Here is a 24447-nt window from a genome sequence, read left to right on the forward strand (position 1 = left end):
GTGGCCGGTATGTATGAAGTGGATTGTAGAGTCCAAGAACTTTACTTACCTAATTGTTTAGTAGTATTATAGTATGTTGAGTGTTATCATTGTTACTTTGGATTTTTGGTTCAGACCGGGAGTTATTTGGACACTCATAGTAGTACTTATAGATTTTCTAAGTTTAACCTATAGTTTAAGAATATTAAGTATAACCTAAGGTTTGATTAATGTGTCTGATATTAAGGAATATATTATTATATTATAAGGTTTAGACATCAACCAATAGGATTTTAAGCACATGTTTTGAATGGTAATTAAGGATTTAGTATTTTTGAGGATTAAATTAAATAAGGGTAAAAGTTTGAATGTATAGGGTCAGTCAACAGCTTTGAGCACGTTGAGGGCTTAGTCAAGGCTGTTTACTCCATTCAAACTCAGCTAAAAATGTGTAAATTCGTGTTTAAATATTCAGCGTATGCCGATATATCGCAGCTATAGGGGGCGATATGTCGCAGCACGTAGATACGGAAAACACGAATCGATGCACGGTCGCCTCGGGAACAAAGGTCCAGGCGATATATCGCCTATAGGGGGCGATATATCGCCTCCACCAGGATGAATTCAAATACATTTGAATTCTTTTCCCTTCAGCCATTCAAACTCCTTCAACAGTCCAGCATCTTCTGAACGAGTCTTCAGCCTCTGCTGAACGATTATTCAAATGATTTTCACCTAAAAAGCCATTATTTTTATTCAAGTAAAATCAAGATATTTTCATTCCCAAACTCTATAAATAGGACCTAGTACCCAGCCATTATTCACCATTTGCTCTAAGTTCAGAGGCTGCTAGTGTTAAGTGAGTGTGAGAGTGTAAACACTTGGTTTGGGGAAAAACTATAAGCTTAAACATCATAAGCTTATCAAACACTTGGGAAGTGAGTTCTATAGTATTTCGGTGGAGGTTAGATTGATCTTGCAATCTTTGAGGTAAACCCAAAACTCTAGTCCTTTCTGTATTCTATGTTATTTCTTTTCTCAAAACCTTCTACTCAGTCCCCTAACCTTATTCTTATTTTTGGTTAGGGAATCCAAGTTCTTAAGCACTTAAGTGGTGGTAAGCATATTTTCGTTTAATGGTTTAGTCTTCCTATTCTCTTTCATTTCATCTCCTTTCTTTAGACTCACCCTTGTTCATTGTGGTTTTAGGAGTGTTCCAAAAGTCCTAACTCAGTCCATTTTATCCCGGTAACTTTGGTAAGGAAAATAGGCTAGAATTAATATGTTATGTGCTTATGTTATCTATATGTTTATGTTATTAAAAGTGTTATGATATGTATATGTGTATGTAGGCTTGGGCATATGACCCATATGACTAACAAGACCCCAAATGGGTTATGGGCATATGACCTACTTAGCTAGTAGGACCCCATTAACCCCATGGGCATATGCTTGTTTAGTCTATGGGACCCCAAGTAATAATGGCCATTATAATAAGTGTATGTTATATGTATTATGTTAAGTCTTTATGTTTTCTTATGAAATTGTGTATATGACTATGTGTTAGGTTTTTCCTTGCTGGGCATTAGGCTCACTCCTTTCTGTTTATGTGCAGGAAAATAAGCTTAGAGGCGGTAAGATTCGTGATGCTTGGGAGGATGTGTATCGATGATGAATGGAGTCAAGGGGCCGAGCGTTATCGATTCGAGGATGTAGTCTCCTTTTATGTTTTTTTTATGGTTTTACATGTATTTTCCGCATTATTATGTAATGTCTTTTATTTTTAAATCATGTTTTGGTTTTAAAGACAATGGGATCCCAAAATCCTTTTTAGTATTCTGTTTATTTGTAAATAACTCTTATTTTGCAAGTTACTCAATAAATTATGGTATTTTCGTAAAAATGTAAGTTTTATGTATAGTTTCGATAATGGTCCAATTAGTCTAGATTAGTGGGTCATTACATGGATGCAATTTCAAAGTTGACTGCTCAAGTTGAGGCCTTGACTAAGCAATTGCAAGGCAATATAATAACAGCTCCAGTGCAACAGGCCCAGACTCTGTGTGAAGTATGTGGGGGCCCTCATGCCTATGAACAATGTCAGTATGCTGATGTAAACAACATGCCTATGGAGCAAGCTCAGGCTATTGGGAATTTTCCTCGACAGAGCAACAATAACCCTTACTCCAATTCCTTCAATCAAGGGTGAAGGAATCATCCAATTTTTTCTTGGAAGAATGATCAGCAAGGCCAATCTTCAACCCAACAACAGCCAAACCAACAACAACCACCGGGGTTCTTTCAACCGAGATTAAGGCCGCAGCAACAACTTCAACCACCCACTCATAATCAACAACAACAAAATTTTGGTGGAACTTCTAATGCTCAGTCAGATGTGTTGAATCAATTCATGGCTGAAACTCGGTCTTCTATTAGAAATTTAGAGACCCAAATGGGACAATTGGCTACTCTCATGGCTAATCGTGCCCAAGGTAACTTGCCTAGCACAACTGAAGTCAATCCAAAAGAGAATTGCAAGGCAATCACGTTAAAAAGTGGGAAGAATTATGAGGGACCAAGTGAGAAGCAGCCAGTTGAAGAAGTGGGTTAGGATCAACAGGCACAGGCACCGGCACAAGAGGAAAAGAAGCACAGTGAGAAGAAGGCTACTGAAGGCATACCAACAAAAGAAGCTTCGCCACCAATTAGTATTGAACATCACATAAAGATTCCCTACCCCCAAAGGCTCCGTAAGAACATCATGGACAAGCAGTTTACTAAATTCCTGGAAGTATTCAAGAAACTGTACATCAACATTCCATTTGCGGAGGCCTTAGAGCAAATTCCGAGCTATGTCAAGTTCATGAAGGACATCTTGTCCAAGAAAAGGAAGATGGAAGACTTTGAAACTGTGGCATTGACGGAAGAGTGTAGTGCTATACTGCAAAAGAAGCTCCCTCCTAAACTGAGAGATCCTGGAAGTTTCACAATACCGTGCACTATTGGGAGAATTGAGGGAATAAATGCTCTTTGTGATTTGGGGGCTAGCATAAACCTGATGCCATTGTCAGTTTTCAAGAGATTGCAGCTCGGAGAAGCCAAGCCCACAACTGTAACTTTGCAACTAGCTGACCGTTCGTTGGCATATCCAAGAGGGGTAATTGAAGATGTTCTTGTCAAAGTAGACAAGTTTATTTTTCCTGCCAATTTCATAGTTCTTGATATGGAAGAGGATAGCAATGTTCCCATTATCCTTGGGAGGCCTTTCTTGGCAACAGGCCAAGCACTTATAGATGTTCAGAAGGGTGAGTTGAAGTTGAGAGTGCAAGGGGACGAGGTGGTGTTTAATGTCTTCAAGGCAATGACGTATCCGATGGCTAGTGACAGTTGCTACAGTGTGGATATAATAGAGAAAGCAGTTTTAGAAAGAAGGGTGAGTAGTGATGCTTTAGAGGCAGTGTTGACTGGTGATGAAGATGAAGATGATGATGAGACGAAAGAATATGTAAAGTGGATTAACTCTTACCACCCGTATTTGAAGAAATTTGAAGAATTGGCAGAGGCTAACGAACGACCATTAACATCCGTTCAACAGCCACCGAATTTGGAATTAAAGGCTCTTCCTGAGCATTTGTGCTATGCGTACTTAGGGGAGAATGAGACCTTGCCAGTAATTGTTTCAGCTGATCTCTCAAAAACTGAATTGGAGAAATTATTGAGGGTTCTACGGGATCATAAGTTGGCCATTGGATGGACATTGGCGGATATTAGAGGAATAATTCCTTCAACAGTAATGCATCGAATCTTAGTGGAGGAAGAAAGCAAGCCATCTATAGAGGCTCAGAGAAGGCTCAATTCAGCTATGAAGAAGGTTGTACTTGAGCAGTTCTTGAAATGGTTGGACGTCAGGGTGATTTACCCAATTTCTGATAGTGCTTGGGTGAGCCCAGTGCAGGTGGTGCCAAAGAAGGGGGGAATAACAGTAGTCAAGAATGAAAATAATGAGTTAATACCAACTCGAACTGTGACCGGGAGGCGCATTTGCATTGACTATCGAAAGTTAAATAAGGCGACACGAAAAGATCACTTCCCACTTCCTTTTGTTGATCAAATGTTGGATAGGTTGGCAGGCAATGAGTATTATTGTTTTTTAGATGGTTACTCGGGGTATCATCAAATTGTTATTGCACCAGAGGACCAAGAGAAAACGACATTTACATGTCCTTATGGCACGTTCGCGTTCAGGAGAATGCCATTCGGACTATGTACTGCACCAGCAACATTCCAACGGTGCATGATGGCTATCTTTTCAGATATGGTAGAGAGGAGCATTGAGATTTTCATGGATGATTTTTCTGTCTTTGGCTCTTCATTTGATCTGTGTTTGGGTAATTTGGAGAATGTATTAAACCGGTGTGAAAAAGCAAATCTGGTGTTAAACTGGGAAAAATGTCATTTTATGGTCAAAGAGGGAATAATTCTTGGGCACAGAATCTCTAGTAAAGGTATTGAGGTGGATCGAGCCAAGATCTCAATAATAGAGAATCTTCCTCCATCGGTGTCAGTAAAAGGAGTACGAAGTTTTCTTGGGCATGCTGGATTTTACAGAAGATTTATCAAAGACTTTTCCAAAATTTCTAAGCCTCTTTCGACCTTGTTAATGAACGGAGTGAAATTTGATTTTAATGAAGATTGTTTAAAAGCTTTCCGAATGTTAAAGGAGAAATTGATTTCTGCACCAATAGTTGCTGCACCAAATTAGGACCTTCCATTCGAATTGATGTGCGATGCCAGTGACTATGCTGTTGGGGCCGTTTTGGGTCAACGAGTTGACAAGGTTTTTCGCACCATCTACTATGCTAGTAGGACCTTGAATGATGCTCAGTTGAACTATGCTACTACTGAAAAGGAGATGTTGGCCATAGTCTTCGCTTGTGACAAGTTCAGGCCATATTTAATCGGGAATAAGGTTATTGTGTACACAGACCATTCAGCGATCAAATACCTTATGACCAAGAAGGATGCCAAGACAAGACTAATCCGATGGGTCCTTCTCCTCCAGGAGTTTGATTTAGAAATCAGAGACAAGAAGGGTACTGAGAACCTAGTAGCAGATCATTTGTCAAGACTGGAGTCAGAAGAGAGTCAGAATATGAAGGAAGTCCAGATAAATGATGAGTTCCGTGATGAGCAGTTGTTTGCTTTAAAGGAAAGTTTGATGGTTCCATGGTTTGCTGATTATGTCAACTTTCTAGCTGCCAACATCACACCTCCTGACATGACAAGACAACAATTGAAGAAATTCTTTTCTGAGGTAAAGCACTATTATTGGGAAGAGCCAATCCTCTATAAGCACTGCGCCGATCAGATAATCAGAAGATGTGTGCCTGAAGAGGAAATGTACTCTATCTTGAATCATTGTCATAGTTTACAGTGTGGAGGTCACTTTGGTGGGACAAGAACTGCTGCAAAGGTTCTACAAAGTGGTTTTTTCTGGCCAACTCTCTTTAAGGATGCTCATGAGTTTGTCAAGGCATGTGATCGTTGTCAGAGGACTGGTAATATTTCAAGAAGGAACGAGATGCCTTTGACTGGTATTTTAGAAGTGGAACTGTTTGATGTGTGGGGTATTGACTTCATAGGTCCTTTTCCGTCATCATACAACAATCTGTTTATTTTGCTAGCTGTGGACTACGTTTCTAAGTGGGTAGAAGCAGCTGCAACTCATGCTAATGACGGTAAAACAGTTCTTACTTTTCTCCAAAAGTACATTTTTACCCGATTTGGTACTCCTAGAGCTATTATCAGTGATGAAGGGAGTCATTTTTGTAACAAGCAATTTGAGGTGTTACTTGCAAAATATGGAGTCAGACATAGAAAGGCATTACCTTATCACCCGCAGAGTAATGGACAAGCTGAGATTTCCAACCGGGAAATTAAGTTGATCTTGGAGAAGACGGCACATCGTTCGAGGAAAGACTGATCTAAGAAGCTCGATGATGCTTTGTGGGCATACAGAACAGCTTTCAAAACACCTATTGGTATGTCACCATATAGGTTGGTCTTTGGGAAAGCGTGTCATCTTCCAGTGGAACTTGAGCATAGAGCATTTTGGGCCATGAAGACCTTGAACATGGACTTGGTAGCAGCTGTTGAGAAGAGGCTTTTGCAATTGAACGAGTTGGAGGAGTTTAGAAATGAAGCCTATGAGAACGCCAAGATTTACAAGGAGAAGACTAAGAAGTGGCATGACCAGAACCTTGTCAGGAAGGAATTTCAACCAGGTCAGCAGGTATTACTCTTTAATTCAAGATTGAAACTTTTTCCGGGCAAGCTGAAATCGAGATGGTCTGGTCCTTTCACGGTATTACAAGTGTTTCCTTATGGCTCCGTCGAAGTAACAAGTGAAAAGACTGGCAGCTTGAAAGTAAATGGTCAGCGGTTGAAGCTCTACTTGGGTGGTCAGTTTGATCAAGCCAAGTCCGCCATCCTCTTGGCGCCACAGTAAAGAGGAACTCAGCGTCCGACTATATGACGTTAACGACAGCGCTCTTGGGAGGCACCCCAAGTTTTTACAGTAATTTTTCTTTAGTTTAAGACATTCTAAGTTTATTATTATTTTTTATTTATTTATTTAATTATGTAGTCTTTGTTAAAAAAAAAAAAAATTATGGGCCACTAGCACGACCGCGCCAGGTGGGGCACGACCGCTCCCAGAGAGGCCCAGCCAAATCTGGCCAACCAGCGCAACCGCTCCATGAAGGGCGCGACCGCGCCCACAGAGGCCCAGGCCAAATGAGGCCACTAGCGCGACCGCGCCAGAAGGGGTGCGACCGTGCTCGACGCCGCACCTACGCGGCTTTGGAGGAGGGTAGCGCGACCGCGCCAGGTGGGGTGCGACCGCGCTGGAGCGTACCAGGGGGCTTAAAGCCTTAAAAAAACCCACAATTTTTTCACTCTCTTCAAATTTCTTCTCTTCTTTTTTTTCTCTTCTTCTCATTTTTCACTCTCTTGATCCGAGTCTCACACCAAGGTCCTCCTAAGGTATGTTTTCTTGAACTCATCTCTTGTTTACAAGCATAGATTAATGTAATCCTCCATTGTTAGCCCTACTCATATGGATTTTGTGTCTTTTCTTGGTTTTCATTGAATTCCATAATAGAATCCGAATTTCTTATTGTTTGGGCTGAGATTGTTGGTTTTTTTTCAGATTCTAAGTGCTTAATGAGGTTCATGTACTTAAATGTTCATGGGTTCAAAGATTTCTCTTGGTAATTTGATGAAAAATTGAAGAAAAAAATTTGGGGGAAAATTTTGACCTAACAATTGGGGGTTTCGAATTTCTTGTTGTTTTCATGAAATTGGATTGAATTTGATGAAATTATTGTGATGCTTGTGAATTCCTATCATTTGGTTGGTTGAATTTCATTGAAACTTGAGGGAAATTTGCATTTGACTATTCTAGGGCATAAATTTGAGAGGTTTTGTTCCATGTGAAGAATTGGTGCATTAGAGACCAAATTGAGTTTCTATTTGGGCATTATTGGTCATAATATACTTGCTTGTGCTTGGGTATCGTTTCAATTTGGTCATTTTGCATACATTTTCACATTGAAAATTGTTGTTGGTGCATCCATAATTGCCGATTTCTTAGTGCTTATTTGTTATTTGTGGGTGTAGCCTTTGTGTTCTAGTGCTTTGTTATATGGCTCCTTCTAAGAAAAGAAGTAAAAAAGTGCAACAAATACAACAAGTGCCTGAAACTCAGGAACCTGACACTGAATTTACTGAACCTAGATTCACTTCTGCCCCTGCTTAGTCTAGGTATAAAATTGAAAAGTCTAGGAGTTTAATTCAGGAGAGGGGATTTGCAACAAATGCTGATGGAGAGTTTACTGTTCCTGCAGAGTATGTCAATGTCATTAACGCTCACCATTGGAAATATTTTTGTTCCCCGCCTATTTCTGCTGTGATACCAATTGTGAAAGAGTTTTATGCCAATGCTTTTGAGCATGATTATTCTTGGGAGACCATAGTTAGAGGGAAAACTGTCCGTTTTGACAGAAAAACAATTAATGATTTCCTTAGGTTGCCCACAAATGACAATGATGAGTATCAAGCTTTGAGAAATGAATTGTGTGAGGAGAGTACTTGGGATAGAATTTTGACTACTTTGACTCCAGCCGGGACTCAATGGACTTATCATGGGCAAACTAGAATAGGATTCCCTTTTAACCTGTTAACTAGAGAGAAAAGAGTCTGGTTAAATTTTCTTTGTGCGAATCTGACACCTAGTGGTCACTTGACTACTGTAAATACTGATAAGGCGGTGTTAATTTACTCTGTTTTATCTGGCATGACTATTGATGTTGGTAGGATTATAACTTCACAAATACAATTTTCATTATTCAATCAAAATGTGGGGTTATATTTTCCTAGTTTGATAACAAGTTTGTGCTTACAAGCTGGGGTTGAATTTCATGAGACTGAGGAGCTTTTGACTCCTGTGATTTATGACACAATTACTATTAACAAGACCAAAAACAATTGGTCCTCCTAGTGTTGTTTCCGCAGGTGGTACTTCGTCTCAGGCCCGACCTAGGCGTCCTCTTTCTTCCTATTCTTTGGAAGAAAGGATGAGTAGGTTGGAGCTAAATTTCCAAGAACATCATTTATGGAGTGTGAATATGGCTCAGTACCAACATGGATACCAGCAGGCCTTTGCGTCACATTTTGGCATTGATACTAGTCAGTTGCCCCAGTTTCCTCAACCACCGCATTTTGGTTATCCTCCACCTGAGGGAGATGGTGGTGAGGGTCCTTCGTCATGAGATGTTTGAGTTGTCAGGTAAGTTCCTTTTTCCTTAGCTTTTCTTTAAAACATTGGGGACAATGTTTAGATTAAGTTTGGGGGAAAGGAATTTATTGTTGTTTGAGTGTTTGTCTTTTATGTGTGTCTTGTGCTAGTGTGTCTTGTTTAGGGTGTTTGTGTCTTGTTTAGGGTGTTTAGAGTGTCTGATAAATTAAGTTGATGATGATTAGCTGATGATAATGATTGAATGGATTGCTTGTATAGTTGGATGAAATGAAAGCCATAAAAATTGAACAAAATATGTGTGCTTGGTCGAATGTTTCTTTGAGTTGTTTGGGTCTATCTAAATATGTGAGAGCTTGATCATGATTTTTAGATAAATCTTGTGCATTTGATGATATTTATGCTTGCTTAATATTGATTTAAGGAAAGATGGATGATTATGCTTAGAACTTGCTTGCTTGCTACTTGAGGCGAAATCATAGACAATGCATACTTAGGAAGATGATTTAGGCGTTTTTTTTTTGGAACGATTGAGCCTTTCAAGCCAACCTTGATTAATTTAATCCCTAGTTATCCTTTTTGAGCCTAATGTTACATTCTTTATTTTGACACCTATTTTGAGCTTACTTTAAACATGTTATTATATTTCCTTCCCTTGAATGATTACTGTGAGCATACAAGTGAATGATGATTGGGGATCAATTTTGTAATAGAGTGTATTGTGGAGTGTTATAAATAAAAAGATTGAGATTTGTTAAAAAAAAAAATAGATAAAAATATTGAAAGTAAACTACACTCCCTTTAAACATATAGTAAAAAAAAAAAAAAACAAGTTTGGGGGATTGTAGTTTGAAAGAAAAAAAAATCTAAGTGTGAATTGTCTCAATCTTATTAAAAAAAAAAAAAAAAAAGGAAATACTGGGATTGTTTGTGAACTGTAATGTGGATATCAAGTGTGGTTTGTATGGTTTGTATGCATATGGTAATCTTGAGCCTAAATGACATTTCGTCTACCTATGCCTAAGCCTATCGTTATAAGCTATAAAAGCCCTATTGATTCTTGAGTATGTATTGTTTATATTAGTGGAGAGTAGTAAGTGATGCAAGCATATGAGATAATAAGATTTGATGGTTTGTGGTGAGTAATTTGGTAAGTTTAAATAGATTCAAATGCATGTTATTTATTGATCATGATCAGGCGAACATATATTTGTTTGGAATTGAGTGAGTTGAAGAAATATTTTGATCAAAATTCTAGATTATCATGATGGCTGGATTTTCTGAAAACTATATGAGCATGACAAACATAATTTGGAGGCTTGATTTGTCGTTGTCAATTTGATTTGTTTTTGTGTAGTTGTTTTAGGTTTTTAAGTTTGTTTAGAGTTCTTTACTCGAGGGCGAGTAAAGGTTAAGTTTGGGGGAATTTGATTAGCGAGTTTTAGACTTGTTTTAGTGTGTCTACTTAGGAAGTATTTTAGAGGTTTAGGGTTGTTTTGTTCTATTTTACGCTTGTGTTTGTGTTGTTTTTGTTTATTTTCAGGTTTTGAAGGATTGAGATGATTTAGAATGAAAAAGATGCCAAAAAGCACAAAAATTCGTAAAGTTGTCAAAAATGCCTTTTCTGAGAGAGTAGAACGACCTCGCTACTGTAGAGCGCGACCGCGCTAGGTTGCTGGAAATTGAAATTCGGCAGATTTTTAAATGAAGGGCATTTTGGTCCATTCACATGGGCTAATTTAGGGTAACGAGTTCTGATGCGATTTGGAGGGGAGAAAAATGTGAATTAGAGGCTGAAGACAAGGAGAAGGCAAGGGAAGAAGAAGAAGAAGAAGCTTGGAGCAAGCGTGGGCGATCTGTGACAATTCCCCATCTAGTTTCATTCTCTTTTTCTTTAATTTTCTATGTTATTGTTTATGTTTAATTTGATTATGGATATGAATATTGAGATTATGAGCTAAACTCCTATTTAGGGATTTGATGGATATTGACTGAGATTATTCCATGGATTAATGCTATTTGATTATTCATTTTTCCTTGTTTATGTGATTTGTTCATTCTTGTGCTCACTACATGTTTGAGATTGATCACCTTAAGCATGATTCATGATCCTAATATGAAATCTGAAAAGTGAATATTAGGAATGCTCTAAATGAATAAACATAGGTTTTCATGTGAAACGAAAGTATTTGCATAGCTTGTGTGACTTTTAGATTATTGCTTAATGCGAATTGTTTGTTGTGTTATCTCAGAGATGCAATAGTTGACATGCAATTTAGTACCTTTATGATCTGAAAAGAGTTTAGGTGATTTTATAATCTGTCATCACATAGAAGGAAGAAGAATAGTTAACTAGTATTAACAATTGGGTAATCAAAGCAATTGAAATCATATTCCTAATTTCACATCCATTGTCAAATCCTTTTTATTTATTGTTTTGCTTGTTGTGTTTTCTGCATTATAATTTTAAAACCCAATTTTTATTGTTGCCAAATAGAAACATAAATCCAATTTTGTTAGTACTTAGTTGCAATTCCCTTGGGTTCGACCTCACCTGTGTGAGTTACTACTTGTATGATACGTGCACTTGCGTGTAATAAAAATATCGCAACAAGAATCAATTATATTTATCTTTGCTTCTATCCAAAAGTATTTTTTCTACATCAAATAAGAATTGTTCTTTAGAAAGTTAATAATTGTACTTTGTTATTAAATTTAAATAAAAAAGTAATATTTACCTCCATAGATTGCAAAGCCTTCATCGCATAGGGAATATCACAAATCTTCACGGTTTTTTGAAGTCTAATAGATGATAGAGTAGTAGATGGATGTGTCAATGATGTTTTAATGATACTTTTGATTTTCAGTGTATTATTATTCGCCCGTTAGAATAAAAAGGGAATTGTAATTAAAGTTAATAAATATAGGAAGAATGTATGAAAATAATATAATTAAATGTAAAGTAATTTGAGCAATATGTGTATTTTTATATGCGAGTACTACCATTGCTTCAATGCAGTTGCCTCTGGAATTTGAGGATTGATTATGAAGGTACTTGATGAACGTGATGATAGGGACAATCTTGTGTTCAAATTGAGATTTATATTAATGAAAGTATATCAAAGATATAAGAATATATAAGTTATGTATTTCTAAGTACCTCTATATGTTCGAACAACTATTTGTGTTCCCAATATTATTGGGTATTCTTCAATAATTTTTGTTATTATTTGGCATTCGTCTTGGACAAACCGACCCCACATAGTCAATTTTATTGGGTTGAAGCTGACAAATTAGATTGAATAAAAAACGTTAGTGTACATTTTGTAAAGTAATATCAATACTAAATTTAATTGAAAGTATGCTTTTCTTTGTTTGACCTTTCATCGATAAGATATATCTCTTGGATTGTTTGTTGTTGAAATTTTGTAGTTATCTCTTTTGGTTGTTCAATCTGGATTGCAACAGCTAAGAAATCTACATATTGAATAAGAAAATAGTTATTTTGATGATAATCAATGTGTATAAGAATTAAATTTGAAATACCTATTCATTCAGCTGAGTCTTTGTAAGAGTGCAAGTCTGTAAATGGAACGATATTATGTTTTGGCGCCTCTATTTGATTGTCTTGTTCTTCTACATTTTCTATTAGTGTTCTTGAGTTGAGGGTCCAATCATATTCATATGTTCCAATCTTGTACCTTGGGTTGGCATTTTTGACAAGGGCGTCACTGATATAATAAGAGTGAAACAATTTTAAAGTGTCCTCCCTAGAGTCAATATCTGTTCCATAAATTACTGATTGGACTCGATTCCCCTTTACCAAAATTTTAAGAAATAATGGTTAATAGTGTATTATATGAGTTGCAAATGATAAATAGAGGTACGCTACATTCATTTATGAGAGTATTAGTAATTTTCAAACTAATATATATTATAACAAATATGATACCTGTTGGTCGATTAATATGATGTGTATTTATTTTTCGTAAACTAAGATTGATTTTATGATTTTATTTCGTGATTAATTTTTTTATTTTTTGATCTCTTGATTTCTTATTGATATTTGTTTATATTAGAATCCAACAAATTGAGGAGATTGATCTTTGTTTATATTATTGAACTTGTCAAGACAGCTGTGAGTTTCTTTCTACTCATCTTTGATTAAGTCTTAGTGCATTTGGAAAGTATAGTATAAAAGCTATTAAGACTTCTTTTCTTTTCAACTCTTTCTAACTACTCTGTCTTAGGAAGATATGAGAATGGTTTGACATAGGGGGATTTATATGTTATTATATTTTTTGTATGTACATGTTATATTAAGTATTGATGTGTTACTTTTTAGAGGCTAGTATAGGTTTTAAAAGTTTTTTTTTCTTTTTTAATGGCTGCATGGTTTTTTTAATAAAATTATGTAAGATTTTAACAATCCCAAGTATTAATGGGTTAGCTCTAGATCTAAGAATTTTATTTATGCATTGTTAGCATTATTTGTTTGAGTTTTATTTAATCTTGATAATTAATCTAATCAATCCTAAAATCTTATAAATACTTGTATGTTTTATTTCTCTATTTACTATTTGATTGTGTTACTATTTTAAACTCACTAAATTGATTACTACTTATTCAAATCCTTTTATTTGTGTGATTAATTTTTTGTTTGAGTATTGTTGAAATATTTTTATAATTTAATTTTGTTTTTTCCTCTAATGTAAGCATTTTTAGGGATTCATGTTTGTGAGATCTTTGGCAAAGGAAGATCTGAGAATGGTTTGGCATAGAGGGATTTATATGTTACTATATTTTTTGTGTGTACATGTTATATTAAGTTTTAATGTGTTACTTTTCAGAGGCAAGTATAAGTTTTAAAAAATTTTGTTTTTCTTTTTTAATGGCTACATGGTTTTTTAATAAAATTAAATTAGATTTTAACAATCCAAGTATTAATGAGTTAACTCTAGATCTAAGTATTTTATTTTTGTATTTTTAGCATTATTTGTTTGAGTATTATTCAATCTTGAAAGTTAATCTAATCAATCATAAATTCTTATTAATGCTTGTAGGTTTTATTTGTCTATTTACTATTTGATTGTTACTATTTTAAACTCACTAAATTCATAAACTAAAAACATTTAAAATATTTTTACTCACATAGCATAATATAGTAATTCATAACTTAATTTGTATAAGATTAATAGAGTAAATTATAACTGAATTTGTATAAGAAGATACATTATGATTTGTTGAATTTTATCTTATATGAACTGACTGAACTGATTTGTGAATAACTACCTAATTAGAGAAAAAACCAAATTTCTATAAGATGAATATGATAATTTATAATTGAATTTGTATAAGATGGCATTTCACTGCCTCATTTGAGATAAAAATTTATTTTGAATAAGCTGAATAAAGTAATTTATAACTGAATAAAGTAATTTGTTTAAACATTTTGAATTTACATTATTTTTGTCTGTCGATTTACCTTGTAACTTTGCTTCGAATGACCACCTAATTTCAAAAAAAAAAAAATGGTTAGTAAATCAATAATGTATGATTATAAAGAATTTGAGATGTAATTATTTCATAGAAAAATTGTATAGTAAATCAATAATGTATGATTATAAAGAATTTGAGAGTAATTTTGTGTGACAAAGGTGATTTACCGTGTTAACTTGTTAATCTTCAGGCTAACAATGTACTCAAATGTATTATCACAATTGATAGAGTTTGGAGAGAGAGAAATTCTACATTCATATATTTGATAGGATAACTCTTATATAGGAGTACGGTTAAATTAAAGATATTATTTTAAAAAAAAAATTAAACTTGATTTTTTTTTAAAAGATCTTGACAAAATTGATTATACACACTAGTTATCTTAACCCACGTTTTTTTTTAAATTAAAAAAAAAAAACAAAAATGAAGCCCTAAAAATATTTTTACTATTTTAAATAAAAGCCTTCAAGTTTAAAAATTCAAATAAAAATATCAATTTCGGGATTTTTCCAATGGCGTTAACCGATTTTTTTTCACAATAACTAAAAGGATTTGCATTAACAGATTTTTTTTCTTCACGTTATTTAAAAATATATATTTTGGATTCTAACTACATTGTTTGGTAGGTGATTAGTGGTCAAAAATATCATTTTATAAATTTTAAAGTTTAAAATCAATTAAGTTTTGATTAATATATTCATGAATTTATTGTAATATATTTTATATTTGAAAATATTAATTTTAACGTACTTTTTGTTCAAATTTTAGAAAATAAAATATATTTTGATACAAATAAAAAGAAATACAGAAAAAATGACATTTTTGAAGACAATCAAACCAAACCAGTGCAAGCCCAAAGTCAAGCACAACATCTAATATAGTCCAATTTATATATATACACTTCATACTTCATTAAAGAGAAGTTGGAGACTCAAGTCTTTTCCAATCAAGCTATATATAGTACTTGGACCATTTCTTTTTAGGCCTAAGAAGCAAGCTTACAACTTTTGCTACTCATTAAAACACACGACCCAACCCAATTATATTTAACTAAGAGAAATTACATTTTATATGAGATATTCAATAGAATGTGCAAAAATATGGTTTTTAAAAAAAAAAATTAATCTATGGCTTTTTTAAAGAATTTTCACTTTTATGGGTGTATAAAAGTTGGTTTATAATTATATCATAATTTTACTCTTAATCAAGTTTTGTTAATTTAGAAGGGTATGTTTGTAATTTGATTATTATTTTTTAGCTTATTTATTTTTTATATTAAATTTTTCTTTGGTTGCTTTGCATTTTTTAATTTGTGTAATATGAATTGTGTTTCAAATTATTTTTTATTAATTATAAATATTATTTTCTTTTTTTTAGATTGTACGTTTTTCCAATTAATTTCACTAATCTTCTATACACCAATATTTTCCCTCAGTTATAACTCATATTCTAATACTCCCAAAAATTCACCAAATTACTAAAATACACATATGCTCACCCAGAGCCGGGTATTAATCTCCGATGTAACTTTTCCACTATATTGCTCACTAGGATCGCCTAGGATCACACATCTCAAATATATCCACATAATAATGTGGTCTCACTCATAAAGCATGTATAATACAAATATACCCTCAACATGTCAAAAATTACGAAAATGTCATTTATAACATAATCGGGCCTATAAGCACATTTAATACAGTTAAACATACATAAGCAACCATAACATGATATAACTTATATAATTCACCTAATTGCACATATATAATCACAATTAACACATAAAAATCCAATTATGCCCTCCTGACACAGTAATCATGGCACTAAGCCTTATTAGTGAATTTGAGACGTTACATGTTCTCTCCCACTTTCATATTAATTTTACATATAATAATTCTCTTATTCAACTTCTCACTTAGCTTTTGGTGTTTTAGACAAGATCACCTTGACCTTCTTCTTGGGGAGTGATCCTCATCGAATCAACGTAGGATTTACCATCAAGTTTACGTGCTAAATAACCCCTAAAGAAATCCATAACACGAATTTTCTTAAATTTTGCTGGTGTCTTCGGTGTTACAAGACTTGGTGCCGGACCTAGGTCACCATTCAAGTTTGGAGAATAGAATGTGGCTATGGAAAGTCTCTCTTTTTCTGGATTGACAGTTGCACGATGCTCAATACTTCGATAAATTCCATTCGTCAAAATCTACACAACCACTCAAAATATAAGATATGTATGAGTACGAGACCTGATTAATAATGTGACCTTTCTTTGTGTTGTGTGTAACCTAGCTAATTAAGAAAATTTCAAGTTGTAACATACAATCTTAATTGCTCAATGTTCAACACTACACTTTGTTATAATCTACACATGCAGACAAATAATCATACAAAACATAATATGTATGAGTAAATATATAATGGGCATTTACGTAATTTTGTACCTCTATCGAGTCTCCAATGTTGATAATAAAAGCATTAGGAAGTGGTCGGACAGGGATCCAAATCCCATCTTTTTTAATTTGAAGACCATCCATTTCATTGATTTGGAGAATAATGGTTAGGCCTGAGGTGTCCGAGTGAGGGTTCACGCCAATCACAAGCTCCGGTTGAGGACATGGCGGGTAGTAGTTCATCCTCATAGATTGCCATCCTTCTCCAAGTAACTCACTCATTTCATTAGGTTCCATTCCTAGAGCTTTTCCCATGAAGTCAAGCAATTTCATGGTAATTTTCTCTAGTTCTGTTGAGTAAGCTTCAAGGGTTTCCCTATGTTTGGTATATTAAATTCAATACAAGCCAACTTGAGAAACCAACATCAAGTTCATATACTAAGTCTTGTTCACCATGTTAGTGAATATTATTGTAATTTATAGAAACATATCATCATTATTACTTTATTTTCGGTCAGCTCAATTTTTTTTATTATTGTTTGCACCTTTTAAAAATATTCATGTTAGTGTCATGATCACACTTAGAACTACACAAATCTTACGTTTAAAATTTGTGACTGAAAAAAAAATTATTATTCTTATGTCATAGCTAAGAATATTATTTGTTGTAACTAAAGTTTAGTGAAATATATATCTAAATATAAGCTCATGTATATTTTACTATACATACCCCTTTGATTTTTATCAAGATTTATATATGTATGTGTGTACATATATTTTCCATCTCTAGAGATTACAATAAATTATATATTATGTGAGAGACATCCTTACAAGTGGGGGCAAATCACATATATAGTAATTTTCTACTATATATGGAAAATTAGCCACGGTGAATTTTCTAATACATACCAAATAGTGATTGTCTAACCATCATTCTCTATTAATGGTAATAAACACTACAAATAAAGGTAACCTTTAGTGACAACTTTTTAGTCACAACATATATTTTGTGTGACTAAATACCACTTTTAGTAACAACAAAAAATAACTTGTGACTAAAAAGTCCTACTTAATCACAAGTTGTCACTAATGTAGTTTTAGTCACGACCTATTATTTTTAGTGATAAAGTTTGTTGTGACTAAAAATACATTTAGTGACAACAAATTGTGATCTTTGTGACTAATACTTTTAGCCACGGACTTTTTAGTGATGACATAGGTATAATGATTTTTCCTTAGTCACAAATTTTTTGTTTTTAGTCACAAAATTTGTTGTGACTAAAACTAAGATTTTTCGTAGTGAAAGTCAACAAAAAAATAAGACTTTTTTTTTTGTGAACTTGTCGATCAAAATCATGTATTATTCTAGGTAAGTACTATGAATTAAAAATAATAATTAGTCATAATTATTATTAGACAAAATGACATATGGCCAAATAATTACCAATTACTCATTCAAACAATAATTATTAAATGATTGAATTGAATTAGAGAATATATCTTGAAAAGTAAAAAAGAAAGGTAATTAATGAAATTAGGTACCTGAAAGGGAGAGGTAAGTTGGGTAACAAGTGAGGTTTTCTCAAGTGCTTTGGCTGTGTGACCACAAAGAACATGTCTGCCCAATCAAGCTTTTGCTCTTCAGACACCACAAAAGCTTGCCCTAATCCCTCCAACTCCCCACTTTGTTGCCTAAACTTGTTCTTCTCTTCCATTGGCATATCAAAAAATTCTTTAATTCTTGATTTAACATCCTCCACCACTAAAGGGCTCACCCCATGATCCACCAACTAATAAAGATTAATAAATTATATAATTCATAATCAAAAGATATATTTTGGATATTCTAATCAACCATATTTTTTGTAACTCTTTTTTTTTTCAAATAGTATGGTTGTTGGATGCATATACATATAAATATACTAGGTAAAAATAACGTGCAATGCACGTTTGTTTAGTTTTAAAGTTATAAACATGCTTATTCAAACATGTATTTATTTTTATTATTTTTTAATTATCATATAACTTTTAAATAAATAAACAATATCATCAAAATAAATTAAATATGTTTAATACAATGTATGGCATAAATGTATTAAAATATTATGGCAAAACATTGTCTATAATTTTAATAAAAAAATGGTTCACTTTTTTTATTCAATATATAATAGAATGAATTATAGTTCTATAGTATATATAAATATTTATATCAATCATCTATCTACATATATTATATCTAAACATAATATTGACGTAGATATATATTTTACATAGCAACATGATATATATAGAAATTACAATAATATTTAAAAAGAAATTAATAATAGAATAAAATAAGAATAGAAAAAGTCATAGTGTAGAGTAATATACATGCGTCAACTATTTTTAGTTTCTAATGTAACTCGCAATGTTCTTTGGTGAATTTAATAAAGAAAAAGAGCTACAATCATATTAATATTATACATGGATTTTAAATTTAAGTTTGTTGCTAGTGTTTTAAAAAAAAAAAAAAGGTTTGCTTCTTGTTGATAGTAGATTATATTATGCCATATGTTTAATATGGTATTATTCTAATACATGACGTTTAAGTTTAATTAAATTTTATTTAAGTTATAAAATGTATGGTTTTATTATTTTTAAATAATTGTAATGGTAAAATATCTCAAAAATATCATATTTTAATTTGTTTAATTATTTAGTTTGATTTAAGTTTAAATTATATTTACAATCTACCGTTAAATATAAGAATATTCTGTTATATATAAGAATATTCTATTAATTAACGAAAAAAAAATTAAAAAACCGTTAAAACAAAGAATTTTCATTATCTACGCACTTATTATATAGAAGAGATATATACTAGATACAAACAACGTACAATGCATGTTTGATTAGTTTTATTTATGTAATTTATGAATTATTTTTATTAAATTTGTATCATTGTCATATAAATTTCAAATAAATAAACAATATTATATATAAAAAAATAACATAAATATATTAATTTTGTGCATTAATTCGTTTTGTTTTATTGTGCATTTTAAACCAAAACATTATTTATGATTTTTTAAAATATATATATATATAATATGATAACCTTTTTAAATATAAATGATAATTTTTTTTAATAAAAATTAAGATTATGTATTATATATTATTATAATGATATTTTATAATATTTAAATTTATATTAATATAAGTATTAAATATTATTATAATGATAATATTTAAATTTATATTAATATAAGTATTAAATACTATTATAATGATAATATTTAAATTCATATTAATATAATATGTAAAAAAAATTCTATTATTATCTTAATCATATTTTATAACATTTAAATTTATATTAATATAATTAATAAATATCTAATTTTGTATTATATATTATTACAATAATAATATTTTATAACATTTGAATTTGAATTTAAATTTATATTAATATAATTATTATATATAGTGTTATATATTAAATATTATATTACAATAATAATATTTTATAATATTTGAATTTATATTAATATAATTAATAAATATTAATTTTTAGTTAGTTTTAAATTAAATTCGGTTAAATATTTAGAATATTCGGTTAAAGTTAACAAATCATTCAAACCAAACCAAATAATTTTTATTATATAAGAAAAATCATAAGGTACGTGCATGCAAAAGCGTGTTTGATTATATCACCTGGAAAAAACCCCAGTCTTTGGAAGCTAAGTGAAGCTTTTGGAGTTCTGATTCCATGAGGAACTTGTCTGAAGAAAGAAGGTTGTTGAAGTGGATGACTGGGATGAGTAGTTGTGAAGAAGAAGAAGTGTTATTAATGGTGTTGAAAAGAGAGTCTTGATGAAGATCAGGACGTAGGTATCTTTGTGGGACTGCATCAATGGTGGTAATCTCTTTAGCTAGCTCCTGAACCAAAGGCACTGGAAGTGAGCTCCCCAGCTTTATCTCTGATATTCCTTCCATGTATATATATTTTTTTGTAGCAAGAAAAGAAAAAGGAGTATTTAAGAGAAGATTAAGAGGAAAAGGAGAAAGCACTTATATAGAACTAGAAAAAGGAAAAACTATGAGAAAGATTTTATTATTATAACTAAATAGGAGCTATATATTTTAAAAGCCGATCAAGCTATAAATAATGGAAATTAGACATGGTGCGCATTTTAAATGATGCCCATTAATTTTTACCCATTATTTTTATGGTTTGCTTGAGTTGACAAAACATGTATTGATAGTCTTCTTGAGGTGGCAAAGTGGCAAAGTCTCTTATATATGGCATATTGAGTTCACAAGAGGAGATAGAGAAATTGTATTAAGAAAGAAATTAAGTACAAACTATTTGATTAAGGGTAACATATTTTCCCATATACAAAACAAAAGGTCTCATTTATAATTATTATTTAAAAATGAGGATCTACACTAATACTAAATTAAAGAAAACTCGAAATTATATAAACCTATGAAAAAATATAAATGTTAAGGATTGGTTAAATACATAATGAAATTTGTTAGGCACAAAGAGATGAAAAAAGTATAACGATTTTACTAAAGTCAACACAACACTACACCAAAATACCTCTTTTGGCATTTGTGTCAGTAATAACACTGACATTGTTTATTGGCGATGTTTGTGTCAGTGGCCAACTGATGCTGTTAACGGACAGTTTGCGTCAGTGGGCAACTTACACTAACGGCGTGTTTGCGTGTCCGCCCAGTAATAAATCTTAGCCATCATCCCCGAGCCCCTCATTCTCCCAAATTTAAAAACTTAGGTTTTCTCCCAACAACCAGCGGCGGCTTCGACTTTCTTAAACCATTTTGGTGAGTTTTTTTTTTTAATTTTTTTTAATTTTAAGGATCAATTGATGAATATAATATGTTTATGAGCCTTCTACATAGTTTTTTTTTTAAAAAAAATTGTATAGATTTTTTATTTTAAAGATTATTGTTTGAAAAACCAAAACCTAAAAACCCTCCTCTTGATTTTTTTTCTCTGACTGGGTTCGCAGGGGTCATGGGGGTGGGTGGGGTCACAGGGGGTGGCTAGGGTCACGGGGGTTGAGAGGTGGCTGGCTGGGGACTGGGTACAGGGTGGCTGGGGTCGCATGGGTGGCTGGGGGCTAGGTAGACGGGGTCGGGCTTCATAGCATTTTTTTTAATATAGCATTTGCATCACGTTTGTGACAGTTGGGCACTAACGCAAATGGTAGGCTGGTTTGCGTTATGGGATTCTGTGTTAGTTTCAAAACTGACGCAAAAAATCAATTGTGGCAGTTAGGTACTGTCATAAATGACTTTTTTTGTAGTAGTCCGAGCAGGTTGGATTATGGTATAGGCATCTATAAATTATATATTTTTGAGTCCAAAGTGTTTATTTGTAGTATATAAGAGTACCCAAAATATTTGGAGGCATTTGGAGATATTTTGGGGCGATATCTGGGGTGTTATTACAGAAGTATATGTGTTGTGCGTCTATGGGAGGCAAGACATCGTCTGTGTGCAAGCGACGCATCACTTGTATGCAGGCGACGCATCGCTTGTGTGCAAGCGACGCATCGCCTGGGGGTCCGTACAGGACTGTACAATTTCGAGATTTTGGCTCCAAAACTTATTTTAAAATGCTCTAATTTCATTAGATAACACTAATGATTGTTCCTATACTATTTAAGGGGTTCATATATGAGACTTTGATGAATTTATCACTCTCCACTGTCTCCACTCTCTCTCTCTCTCTCTCTTTCTCTCTCTCTCTCTCTCTCTCTCTCTCTTTCTAACTCACAAAGATTACTAGTTTTCTTCAAGATCTCCATCAAGAAATCTTGACTTGTATGAAGATCAAGGCTTGTAAATCTCAATCTCATTCCAACTTGTAGTAGCTTCAAACAATCTCTAATAGGAGGCTAGGAATAGATACTTTTGGAAAACAAATTCAATATGTGTCAAGTCTTTTGTCACCTCCATTGATTCACAAAAAATTATAATCTTAATGATTTTATGTAACTTGGTTTTCTCTCCACAAATGTCTATTCTTTCTCTTGATCTAATTTGTGCTATTTCTCCATTAAATTCATTGTTATATTGTGATTGATTCTCATAAATTACAATATTCCTTTTGTAACTATAAGCCATCATTTGTGATTAAATGTTTCTAAATTCATGTTATAATTATTTAATTACTTAATCTTTAAGTATCAAGATTTGTATTCATACTTTGAATATGATTATTAAATTATCAAGATTTGCATTCATACTTTGAATATGATTCTTAATTAATCTTTAGGGTTCATAATATTGAATTAATTTTCAATATTCATTGTTGATTTACAAAGTGTAAGCCATAAATTCCCAATAATAAATGTATGCCTTTAAATCGAAGAAAAAAAAAACATAAACTTAAGCTACTTTATATAATTATATGTCATTTATATGTATACATATATAATAAAAATGATTTTATAATCAAATAGAATTCATTAACTGAACAAACATTGCACCAAAATGCATTTTTTGTGTCTATCAATTAACTGACGCCTATCATTATGGAAATTGGATACTGTCACAAATAAAAAGGTATTTTCGTTAGTTATAATACTAACAGGGTTAGTGGAGACTGTTTGCGTCAGTTGCCACATGACGCTGTTAACGACATTGTTAGCGTCAGTGCTTAACAGACACTAACAGAAGGTTTGCGGCAATGGGGCACTGATTCAAACACGCGTTTTATTTAGACGTTTGCATCAGTGGAAAACTGTCACAAACGTAGCATTTGTGGCAGTTCTCCACTAACGCAAATGCTCGTCAGTGGCAGTTAGGCACTGACGCGTAAAATTGCCCAAATGTTACGTTTGTGACAATTCTCCACTGACACAAGTGTCAAGTTGCTGGTTTAAATCATGAGATTTCGCATCACTTTTAAAATTGATGCAAAAAATCAATTATGATCATTGAGACTATCACAAATGATAATTTTTGTAATAGTGAAAACACCAATTATTTATATAAAAAAAATTAATAATTATAAGTTGAGATGTGTATACTAGCACTAGAATTTTAGTGAAATACATAAAGTCATGTTTTACACCTCTCCAAACAAGACAATAATTAATTTCCTTCTCTTGATTGACTTTTCTATTAGCTGTAGCTGCCAACTTTGATTTTTATCAGATTATGCATGTGTATGTATCATCAATTTTCCATCTCTAGATTGGGTGGGTCTATATGGTTTGGACAAAATACTAATTCATCATACATCAATAAAATATTACAAATACTCATAGTAATTAGACAAATACTTTTAATATAATAAATCACATCTTAAATAAATATGCATGATTGAAAGAAAAAAAAATGGTACAATAGGATTTTTTTCCTTAATATATAATAGGTACATTAATTTATAATCATTGATCTAATAATCTAATGGTTTAGATTTTATTTATAACCATCCAAACCTTACATTTTTTTTATTTATTGTCGGTTTTATTATTAATTGATTAATTTTGAATTTTACAGTAATATATTAGTTAATTTTATTTTTAAAGACAATAATTAAACTTGTTTTTACTTATATTAATTTATAATAATCAATTTACGCAACAAAAAGTAATTCTAGTATAATTGGTAAGTATTCTTAGTTCCAATTAGGTGACTTGTGTTCAATCCTTTGCAATGTCATTTCTTTCTTATAGTTGTTCTTTTTTCCTTTGAGTTTTTATTTATTTTTAACACTACTACAAAAAATGTTTTTTAGGACTA

The 24447-nt window shown here is 32.4% G+C and overlaps 1 protein-coding gene across 1 annotated transcript; it reads right to left on the bottom strand.

The window, feature by feature from the left end:
• Positions 1-16141: 16141 nt before the first annotated feature.
• On the bottom strand, positions 16142-20751 carry LOC133802363 (codeine O-demethylase-like). Its single transcript, XM_062240664.1, has 4 exons — positions 20377-20751; positions 18229-18476; positions 16738-17062; positions 16142-16499 (listed from the first exon to the last, which is right to left on the bottom strand). Exons 1-4 carry the CDS (start codon positions 20656-20658, stop codon positions 16224-16226), a joined length of 1131 nt encoding a protein of 376 aa, XP_062096648.1. The 5' UTR covers positions 20659-20751; the 3' UTR covers positions 16142-16223.
• Positions 20752-24447: the final 3696 nt, after the last annotated feature.

The sequence above is a fragment of the Humulus lupulus genome, chromosome 9, assembly GCF_963169125.1.
Source record: "Humulus lupulus chromosome 9, drHumLupu1.1, whole genome shotgun sequence".
In the NCBI taxonomy this organism is placed as follows: domain Eukaryota; kingdom Viridiplantae; phylum Streptophyta; class Magnoliopsida; order Rosales; family Cannabaceae; genus Humulus; species Humulus lupulus.